This window comes from Ambystoma mexicanum, chromosome 12 (assembly GCF_040938575.1).
Source record: "Ambystoma mexicanum isolate Mex_15411 chromosome 12, UKY_AmexF1_1, whole genome shotgun sequence".
Taxonomy (NCBI): Eukaryota; Metazoa; Chordata; class Amphibia; order Caudata; family Ambystomatidae; genus Ambystoma; species Ambystoma mexicanum.
Window position 1 is genome coordinate 1,048,370,117 of NC_090936.1, and position 11,762 is coordinate 1,048,381,878.

The window sequence follows — 11,762 nt, forward strand, 5'->3', positions numbered from 1 at the left end:
CAGGAAATACAGCGCTAAGTTTTCCATGTCCAGGTAGGGTTCACTTGCACCTGTTGCAGAGCCTGTTAACATCTTGGGCCTCATTAGGACCCTGGCGGTCCCGTAATGAACAATGCCGGTAAGGGACCGGCACCGTTCATTACGGGCTGCCCTATTACGAGGTCTGCTGCGAGACCCGCTAAGGAACACCTGGTCAGACAAGGCGTCCTTAGCGGGTCCTGGAAGCAGTCCAGCATGCTAACAACGGGCCCTTCAACGGGCCCTTCATTAACGGGCCTGTTTTTAGCATCCTCCCCATTCCCATTGAGCCCTGATAGGGCTCAATGGGAATGGGGATGTACTGGGTACGGGTCCCCCGAAAGGGATTTACCGGAACCCTCCAAGGTTGGAATGGCCCGGTAAGTCCCCTTTTGCGAGACCCGGACCTGGAACCCGGTATGGAGGCAGCCAATATTCCATTATTTCTTTTTACTTCCATGGAACACCTTTACATTAGCCTTCACTATCTGAGCTTTCTTTCTCTGGTGCAACTGGATTTGAGGATGGAAGACAAGTGTCTGTTCCTTTTCCTTGGCTCCCTTTCCCCTCAGCATTCTATATTGAAGATGAAAGACACCATTTGGGGGTCAGTGGGTAGTCTATTTTGCGCTGCTGCCACCAGCACAGTTCTCCTTACACGTTTCCTAGTTTTTCCTTGTTGCTTGCAGTTTTGTGGATTCTTGTTAACTCGTCGCCAAAATATGGAGTGACCTGGAGGGGTATTGATGGTATCCCTGACTCAAACCAGTTGTGAGCCTCTTGTTTACAAAGTCAAGGTAAACTTTATTATGCATATTTAAATAGGTTTATAGGTTCCAGTTACTCTTGAATATAAACATTGTGAGACCACCCTCCAGCCATCCACATGCACTCCAGCTCAGGCCCCCAACTGACCAATTCAGAATATTCATACTCAATCAGTCATTAACATTCTCCTGAGCTCTCAGTCACACCATGCACCAGTATTCCATCAGCATTCACTGATGGCCAGCAGGACAGGACAACGTTCACCAAGTCACTACATATTCCCATTAACAAAACTGAGAACGAGAGGAGTCACCTGTGCCTTAAGTGAACCATTGTGCCCTCATGATTAGCAAAGCATTATTTAAAAACTGCGTAGGATTCCAACAGTAATCGAGTTTCTCCATCAGTCAAACCTAAATCTAGACTCTCTAAGTTACTCTTGCTATCCTATTGGAGCACTTCGTGAGTATGTAGTCACCATTGAAGCTCACACGAATTCAGGGTTGGTAAAAGAAGCGATTTTCGTTATAAGGATTCAGTTGTTTTTTTTCAGACATCAATCGGTGAAGAAATGACGCACTAAATGAGAGAATGGGTAGGACCTTTCCCACCTTAATGCAAAACTCCGATCAGAAATTTGACTCACCAGCTTTGTCAGGTTGTAAATGACTACTGGCTGTTTTTTCATCTCCACGCCCCTAATCGCTCTAGCATCGTCCTGAGGAGAGCTGAGGGTGTAGCAACCTGACGAAAGGTAACACTACATTTACTTCTTTGTATTCGAGGGATTGCCACCACCCATACAGTGCTGTTATTAGAGGAAAGGACATTGTGAAACCCAGTCCTTGCTATTCCTGTTGTTGTTCATTCATTACAGTCACATTTCCTCAGACAGGAATGCATTTCGGAATGCTTCTGTGATTAAATTGCTTTAATCTGCACATTTTGAAGCTATGGTCTGGGAGGATAGCTCAGGGCAAGGCGTTTGTCTTGCACAGAGCAACACATGTTCTATTCCTGGTCCTGCACTTAGATACTGGTCTCTGGTGTTAAGCTGCTATAAAAGATGAATTACTTAATTATGGTGAGGTTTCTCTTAAGAGGCATCCGTAAGGAGAAAAGCTACACCAAAAGAAGAACATTTTACATACTAGTAGCATAGATGCCAACTTTTCACAGAGGGCTCAAGGGTTACTTGTGTGTTGGCTGCGCAAACTGTCATGATTCGCACTCCAAAAATGTGCATAATTTGCATAGCTTCACCCACCTCACTAAAAGGCCAAAATGTGCTGGCAACCCACCACATTGAGGACAATTCCATTAGAACTAGAAACAAGCACAATTCACTTTTAATTACATTTTTGTAATAGTGTAGATATTGCTCCACTAGAGAGTACATTACTTGACTGTAATTTGTGATTAGTTTGACAGACAAGCACTTCATCTTATTTGCATCCCTCGGGGAAGTGTGCACTGCATTGTTCTTTTGAGTTACCCTTTAAAAGTCATTCAGCTGAGAATGTGTGTTTACTATCTGTGATTTTCTTGACAAATTGAAGCATTAGTAATTAATATATGTTGATGAAACAAACACAATTATGTGGACTTACAATTAACCCAATTGTAAACACTTGTATATCTGGCTCCTGAGTGCATGATTTATTTTCAGAAATTAGAATTATTTAACCCCAGACCCAGCAATAACTTTTGTACATGACCTTGTGGGTTTGTTTTGGAGATGACACAGCAAGGCTGTATACTTCAGAGCTGCAAAATCTGCAGATTTTAGGAGGTCACAGGAGGTCAAAGCTCTATGACTGTCTGGCAGAAGCAGACCTTTATGAAGCCACTGTATGCAGATGAAAAGACTCGCTTTGCATCTAAAAGGATCATCACTTTAGTAACGTGATGACATTGTTTCTCAACCTGCTTGCTCAAAGGGTTCCTGACACATGTGCAACATCGAGGGTTCGGTTTTAATTGCGGGCCAAATCCTCGAATTGAAGGTAATTTGACAGCTAGGTAATAGCCTACATGACAACAATTTCGGGAGACTACATTCCTGCTTTTAACTTTGCATTCTGGGTGTTGTAGTCCTGGATTTCTGCATTATAAATTCAGGACTACAAATTAAAGAATTCAAAGGTAAAATGTGAACTCAACTGGCATCTCCTCTCCAGAGTGGAATGTACTATGTTGGCATATATTCAATAGGGATGGGTGAAGTGTATTATGTTACTTGACATATGTATATCGCCTTGCTGCCAGGATTATGTATTCAGAGCTCTTTGGAGTGTGTGGCATTCCGCAGACAGTGGTCTAAACATACGTGAAAATATAAAGAGCAATAATATTAGTTGAATTAACAGTGTAGAAATTTGGGTAAAAACAAGTGCAAATTTAAAAAAGCAGTGTTTCAGCCTGCGCATTTCAGTGGGGCTGGACAGGAGATCCTCTGGACTGGAAAGTCAATTCCTTAACACTTCTGGCCCTCCCATAAATATTCTGGGTATGGCACAAGAGGCAAGTATTAAAGGTACACCTGTAGCTCTAGAGGCATTGAGTGGGAGAGCTCACAGAGCTCTCTGTCTTCTAAATGATTCTAATGTCTCTATCATTCACAAAAGGAAAATGGAGATCCTCTTTAAAAACTTTTAGCAAAATAGCGAGTTGAGCATAAGAGGAGAGAAACCCCAGCCGAGAAGTGGGGCATCTCCCTCACATCAGTACTTGGCAGGAGGGTGAGCCAAGGGAGTAGAACGTAAAAAAGGGAGAAACAACGGTCTGGGACCCACACCCAGAAGCAAGACATCTCCCTGGCGTTAGTAGTTGGTAGAAGAGTCAGCCAACAGTACTGAACCAGGTAGTGAGAGAAGCAGGGGTCTGGGAGCCAAACAGGGAAGTGAGGTGTCTTCCTAATGGTCCCACTTGGCATGAGAGTGAACCAAGTGGGCCAAACCGAACAGCAAGAGTAGCCAGGGTCGGGGACTCGAAATACACATAAAGCACAAGTCATATTCCTTGTCGCAGCACTTTGCAAAGAGAAGATACCAAGTGAGCCACATCAAAGAAGAGAAGTTAAGAACTTTGTAATTGAAACTAAAGTGAGAGAGAGACCCCCGGACGGGAGTCATTCCCTCTGGTGATTTGGAAGTGTGCTAACAATTGAAAAGATACCAGGAGAAGGGAGTCATTCTCCTGGTAACTGAAACCAGTGGAAGGAAGTCATTCCCCCTGGTTGTGTTGAATTGTCAAAATACTACGAGTAGGGAGGCATGTTCCTAGTAAACACGGCGGTATGAATTCTAGAGTCAAGATACCAGGAGAAGGGAGTTGTTCTCCTAGTAATCAGGACCTGGGAAGGGGGTCATTATCCCTGGTTGTGTGGGACTTTGCCTTATTAGTTGTAACCTGGTAAAGGAAGCCATTACCTTTATCTGACAACTGTTTTGAACTTTGCCTCTTGTGTGTGTTTTGCCTAGGGGAAGGGAGCCATCTCGCTCGCATTGCAAAAACTCTGAGAACAAGCCCCCTGGAGAAAGGAAGCATACTCCAGGAACCCAATAGTGAAGAAAACTATGGGTAAAGGGAATGTTGATGTTTGAGCTGGAACTTTACCCTGTGAACCTGAACTGAGAACTTTGCTGCTCTTTCGCATTACAACTTGGCCCTTCGTATTGTGCCTTGAAAATGGATTGAGACCTGGGGAAGGGAGTCATTATCCCAGGTAAAGATTCCATCTAACAGTTGGAACTGGGGTCCACTGTCCAGAAGAAGGAAGTCATTCATTTTTAGTTAAGTATTTAGTGTAAGGAGCAGAAGCAGGGTTTTTCCACAGGACGGTGGAGTATTGATTTGCACGGACATTCTGACAGAGCCATTCATCTTTTAAGTTGATGTTGGGCAACCCCTCGTAGAGTTAGGGAAAGCTGGGTTTTCTTTTTATTTTCTGGTATAATAAAGGTCTATGCCAACAACCATGCCACCTGTGTGTCATTCTCCTCCTTCTGCACCCTTACAAAACACAATGAGGTCTAAATGCCCTAGACCAGGATTACCAGGAAAAGGGGTGACATCTGCAGTGCTGGACCCAAATATATCCTTATCCCTTTTCAAATAAGCTGTCTGAGTAGTATTTATGCCATGACAACTAACCATGAAGATTTGTGGGTTATTGTGAAGAATGGGCCCTCTGAGGTGGTTGCTGGGCTCCTCTGGGAATAATCTACACAATACATTCCAAGATACCCAGCCATTTGATGACCAGCTCCTGTTGGATGCGTTATATGGGAACCCATTCAATCTTCCAGATAAACTAAATAACATATTGCCAATGTTCGGAGTGGTCTCCAGTGGCTTGCATTATTGCATAGTATCAGGCACACCGAGGAGCTTATTAGAGGCACTCTTTGGAAATGTAACAGGTCTAACTGCACTAGGGCAAGATTACACGAAAAAGGGGAGAATGCTCCAGGGCTGGACCTAACTATGTCCTTATTCCTTTCCCAATATAGAAATGCCCCTGCACAAACGTGTAGGTGGGAATGGGCCATGAGTCAAAGTCAATTCCTTAACACTTCTGGCCCTCCCATAAACATTCTGGGTATGGCACAAGAGGCAAGTATTAAAGGTACACCTGTAGCTCCAGAAGCATTGAGTGGGAGGGCTCAGAGAGCTCTCTGTCTTATAAATGATTCTAATGTCTCTATCATTCACAAAAGGAGAATGGAGATCCTCCTTAAAAACGTTTAGCAAAATAGCTTAATTTTGATGCTAGTTCTTTCTTGTTATGGGATGAATTTTGAAGGATCAAGGCAAAATACCTATGGCCACACAATGTGACCTTTCATCTTCCCACAGATCAGACTGGGAAGAGGTAAGTGTGAAAAAAGAGGAACAGACTTCCATAATTTCCAATGTAAGCGCCAACTTTTCAAAAGGCTATAAACTACATTTGGAGTAATAATATGTCATTTTCTGCAGAATTGGAGAAGAGTAACTCAAGGTCTTTGTATTCTGGACATAATACTGGGATTAAAGTATATTTCATGTCAACTCAAAAAAACAGAATAGATGCAAAGCTCCTCTTCTCAAAGGAGAATCACTCATTTCCCTAGCGATACTGAATCTGCTCCCAAATGTAGCATTAGAACATTGTCAGAACCACTGTGAAGGGGCTGTCAGCAGCTGGTTTTTGATTTTAAAAAAAGAAAGGCGATAGTTACCAACCAATCATCAACCTTAGAGTTAAATGGTTTTGTTTTATTTCATAATTTCAGAGATGGTTTGGCCCATTTATTTTCCTATACATTCTTACCTCAAAACATCTATGTACGAACATATTTTGCAATTTTGTTTGGATAATGAGTCATTCTAGTTTGCTTGCCTTACTTGGTGTCTTTGTAGAGCTTTTGAGAGTCTCCCAAAACAGTTAAGTTCAGTTGAAGTTTTTCTCAGGGTGTTATACTCCTGGTCATGTATCTAGATGACATATTAGACATAACACATTCTTGTTTAGCAATGTCCCTTCATCATGATATGTCTGCATGAATCTCTGGCATTTGTGATAACCTGGGGCAAATCAGCCTTACACCCATAACAGTGGATGACCAACTCCAGAAATTCTCCCTCCTCTTATTCAAGGCCATGACAGGATTGATAAATAGAGAACTCAGATGAACTCTACATGACGCAGTGATTTCACTCAGGATGCTGGCGACTCATATGCCTTTTTTCAACCTCAAAATAAGCCATGTTACCAGTCTCTCTCTATTCAAGAGTGTTAGACTAATGCTCACATTTGTCTGCAAGGGGGTTTCTTGGACAGAATTGTTCCCCAGGTCACAGGGAGCATGGTCAGGGAATCAGCTGTGGAATGGAGGAGATATATTTGGCTCTGCCCAGATCTTCTTTTAGAGTCAGAAGCAAGTCTTCAGGGCTGGTTTGCTTGGTGTGGCCAATCAAGACTGGAGGATAATGGTATCTTCAGGAGTCTCTGCCACACATACAGTATTTAGAGATTCATACAGGTTAATTTGCGACTAGCAGTCTGGCAAAGGACAGGGTTCCTTGCTCAATTCGACTTTGAATCGTCATCTAGTCCAGAGTGAAATATATCAATGGATTGAAAGGAGACAAGATCCAAATCCCTCTGTGACCTTACAACATCCTTCTGGGAATATTGCCTGAGTCGTCAGATGTGGGTGTCAGCAGAATGCCTTCAAGGGAAAGAAAACACAGTGACAGGCTAATTTTCTATCATTAGATAGGCACGAGTGACTAGTACTGGTGCCTGACAAGTTGGGTCCTCTTGAGGGAAAAATGGGTCCCTTTACATAGAGCTGTTCACATCTGGACTTAATTCCTCTACTTCCACATTTCTTCAACTTGAAGCCAAAGCCAGACACTAATGCCAATGATGACTCCTCACAAGTATGGGCACAGGAGTCCATTACACTTACCCTTCCTTTTCACTCAAACCAATGACACTCCTTTTTAGGAAAAAGGAGTGCTTCAGGCTGGTGTTGCTACAGCGCGGTCAGCTCAAGGCTGGTAGCATATGGCTCTGCAACTAAGGATTTCATTCTATTATCGAATTCTGGACATTCCCGATTTGATTACGTAAGCAAACAGCATGGGTCATCTTTTAAGAGACAGAGACAACCTAGAGCTGATGATATGGTTTATCTCAGGGATCAATGGTCAATCCATGAGGTTTCAGCAAAGGCTGAGTAAATCATATGCCAGCCATGAACACCTGGCACACTCAGATCCTATTCTGCTGCTTGAGATGCCTAGAATGGCTGATGGTGTCAATGGCCTTCGAGGCTGAAACAGAACCGAAAGAAATCAGGGAACGACATATTGGTGGGATAATACTTGCCTCTGTGCCATTACAAAAATCACAACATTCTGTTGTCAAACTAGTAGTAATAGACATTTTCAACATAAAACATTGCATGTTAGTGTAGGATCAAGTTTTCATGTTTTTCCAATGTCACCTTTTTTCCATTGGCGAGTGTATATTAGGACCAGCTGGAGTACAAGGTTGTTTCATTGACGTAAATTACCCTGTGTTAATTTACTTTGCTGAAATTGCTCCGTGGCATTTTTTGTTTGTGCTTTTAATTCCCCCCAAACCCTTCTACCCACCCCTGCTTCTGCCCTGTCAACCCCTTTTAGCCACCACCCTAAACACATAGATACCTTTTTTCTGCCATGAAGTCATTTTAACAAAGTAAATTATAACTATGTAATTAACTTTGATGAAAAAACATACTTAGGCCACAAGTATTTGTCAATATAAACTTCTGTTTATATGGTGTCACAGTTGAGGCATTTTTGCCTTGCTTTCCTATAAGTGTGTATTGCAAAATGCTAAAGCTAAGACTTTGTTTATTGGTTAACTCTTTCATTGTTTAATATTTTATATCACAACCATATGTTTCACACTGCATGGATGCAACCATCTCAAGTCAATATAATGACACTTACCAGAGGCTAACGATGTCAAAACTACTGCCAAGCTGAGGACTTTCCTTGCTGACACAGGTGCCATTTGGAAAGTTATTTATGTAGAAGACTTGACAAATCACAAGTCACACAGTCCGCAACTTCTCATCCAATTTCTGTGTCTTGTGCTTAGTTTGTGTCCTTGATAAGTCAAACCTGCATAGCACTTGGTGTGGCTTGAAGAACTGATGTAGTTTATCTACATAGTGAACAAAGGGTACAAAAAACAGGTGTAACTGTTTATGGGAATTTCTTGAAGCACTTGGCATAAAACAACACAAGAAATATAAATCCATACTGGTATGGTGCATGCAATAATGTGCTTATTCACATACGCTTAAATAAAACCACTACACTTCCCAGCACTTACAGTATTTATTTAAAACTGGGAAATTGTTCAAGCGAAATTCTGTACAAAAAGTAACCCCCTCACCGGAATTCTGAGAAAGTGTTGATTTGCCAATGTTTTGCAGAATTCACTTTGGCCGCAGCGTGCTGCTAGAGCTGAACTTCCAGAGCTTGGATTACTAGTGACTGGTACTCACCCCTATGTTATCTTCAGATGTTCTGACATTTCTCTTATTTGTGTTGAATAGTAAATGTCTAACACTGGCTGGCCAAAACACATGAAAACCTGATTGACTGATTGATGGAATGACCTGCATGCAAAAGGCCACATATTAGTCCTGATCTTCCAGAGACTTAAGGGCCTGGTGGTTCTGCATCCCCATAAACTCCACTTACCCAACTATCTTCTTATTCCATAATGGACAGCCTGTAATGTCATCGGCACATCAATTCTACTGCCTAATTCTTACCACTTTACATGATGGCACTGCCTTCGTTAAGAAGGACCCAACTGGAAGATTACTTATTTGTTAGGCTAGGATGATACGTTCCACAGTGGATGTTCCCTCAGAGCGTTAAAAATACATTTCAACAAGACAGAATGTACGATGAGTAGGCTACGTAGAACTAAAAGCTTAAACATAACGCTACAGAATGAACCTCTGGAACAATTAAATATTATGACTGTTAACGAGTACGATCACTGCCTATACTAGATGGAGTGCCTAAATGACTAAAAGTTCCCTATTTCTTACTTGACGGGGCGGGTGATTGATACCTTCACCTGCCATTATGAGGGTTGTGCGATTAGGCCAGCACTCAAGGTATACCGTACACAGGTGTTTCCTGCAGTGCTCTATTGGGCTGAGCTTTGTTGTTGGGGAACATGCTCAAACTTGAAATAGCAGAAAGCCAGAAACTGAAATCACTGATGGCACTGTGAAATAGGTTTGTATACGAATCGTTTGAACCACTATTGTTCGAATCACAATTGACCTTTGCACAATTGACCGAATTCTGAAGGTCAATTGTTACATATATGCGGGGGGAAGCCCCCTGCAACCCCCATTATATATATAAATATATATATGTGTATATTTATATATATATGTGTATATATATATATATATATATATATATATATATTAAAAAACCAAACCAATATATATATATACATATATATATGCGGTCAATTGTGCAAAGGTCAATTCGGACCCTTGACTTTCGGTCAATTTGGTCATTCGAACAATTGTGTTCGAACAATTTGGGTAATACCGTGAAATAGTACACCAACTGTAGACCTAACCCCTTAGAACTGGCCGTGAAAGGAGCAGATTATTTGGTCAAGCATTGCCACTCCTAGTTTGGGCACATATATGGTGCAGCCAGGATCTTGGAAAGACAAATGTGGTACTTATGAGGGGTGATGGAAAGCACAGGGAAAAGACCCATCCACCTCCAGCCAGTGTAAATATGGTTGGACGGAGAGCTTAAGGCACTGGGATATGGGATGAACAGAGAGTGGCCAAGAATTTGGATAAGGATCTATTGGTGCGAGTGAGTAGTACAGCAAAGAGGGTGGTGGTTACGATTAAGGGGGACAATCATTTCCAGGAGTGGAAACTTTAGAGATGCAGGCAACAGTGAACACTTGCAGGGTAAAGTAAGGGACTATGATGATGGAGCACCAAGGCACCTTGTCAAAGCTGGTATGAGTGACGTGCTGGAGAAGCATAATCTGATCAATATTTTACCAAAATAGCGATATCATTCCTTTAATTGGTTAATGAAGCATTTGCATGATGTGTATAAGACAATAGATGGGACACACCTGGGGGAATATGAGAGGCGGAACGTGCTATCACTAGCACTGAACCCAAAAGGCCACAGGGGAAAGCATCTGTATTGCCGCTCAAGGATCAGAGTAAAGGAGGTTGAGGTCCTAAATGGAGGCTCAAGCTGGAGGAATTGGGGACATTTTGCAAGCATAGATGCAAGATATTGTCAGATCATGAAAGTGTGAGAAAATGTTTGAGAGAGATGACAGATACCCAGTGAATGTAATCAAAGAAAGACAGATTCTTGGTTGTGATTGGGGATGAGGTTAGATCAGGTAAAGCAGAACACCCAGCTCATATTTTGTAAAATGAAACTGGAAATAAGGGATCGCATGAATGCTACCATGGACCTGGAGAAGACAGGAAAGTCAGGTGAAGAAATACAAGCACATTTTTCAAAGAGGGGTTATGATTATTGGAGGCAGAAGAGGGAGAGTGTGCCATTAAATGATTTAAAGGAAGGTGCAGCAGGTAGTGAGCATGAGGGGCTTTTGGGGGGGTCAGCAGTTATATCAGAAGTATTATGGGCAAATAAATAGCAGAGGAAGTTTCTAAGGTGGTCGAGGAAGGGGAGGTGGATGTGTCAATAGAAAAGGGATAAAGTGGGAGACAATGAGAGGTCAGGCAAGTATTGGGACCCAGCGGTGCAGCAATACTTGTATCGCGAGAACGGGATGATCTCTGAAGTTAAGGCAACAGCTGGCTCAACAGGGGATCAAGCCCATACCCACTCAGGTTAGTTTTGATAGAGAAAAGAGGTGATAGAATGAGTAATAACAAAGGCAGAATTGAGACATTCTGAGCCAAGAACAAACCTCCTCCTCAGAGAAATACGAGGGTACACCACAAGGACTGAGTGAGCTTCGAACATTGTGACATGTGACTGATATTTTATATGATGCTTGGAATGGACTTGTGGTAAAGGCTAAGGTGGAAGGAGGTGGAGTAACTCTTTTATGCAATATGGGAGCAGCAACAGCACACACTGAAAATGGTTTGCCTGCAAGGAATAAAGGTATCAGCAATTCAATTGGTCGAAAATGAGAGAATGCACTGGGGAGGCAGTGTGTTTGACATGCAAAAGTGGCCACCGGACGAGAGCATGTTATTCTAGTTGTTAGGGAGAATTCTCTGTTTAGGCTGAATTTCCTAACCTAGTGAGTCCCCCAGCAGCTTTGCTGGATTTCTGGAGTTTGTTTTTCCATCCTGCCAAGAGTGAGACTCTTTTTTTTCCCACTCTTGGACATGTATGTGAGTGTAATTCCTTTGAAATGTCAA

General features: G+C 42.3%; 1 protein-coding gene across 1 annotated transcript in view; it reads right to left on the reverse strand.

Moving 5' to 3' along the window:
* The window catches only part of LOC138514712 (uncharacterized), a 599,000-nt gene extending 590,508 nt beyond the window's left edge, over positions 1-8,492 (reverse strand). The window contains exon 1 of the mRNA XM_069630115.1: positions 8,281-8,492. Coding sequence (XP_069486216.1) covers positions 8,281-8,344 — 64 coding nt within the window. The 5' untranslated portion in view covers positions 8,345-8,492. The remainder of the gene's footprint in view (positions 1-8,280) is intronic.
* Positions 8,493-11,762: the final 3,270 nt, after the last annotated feature.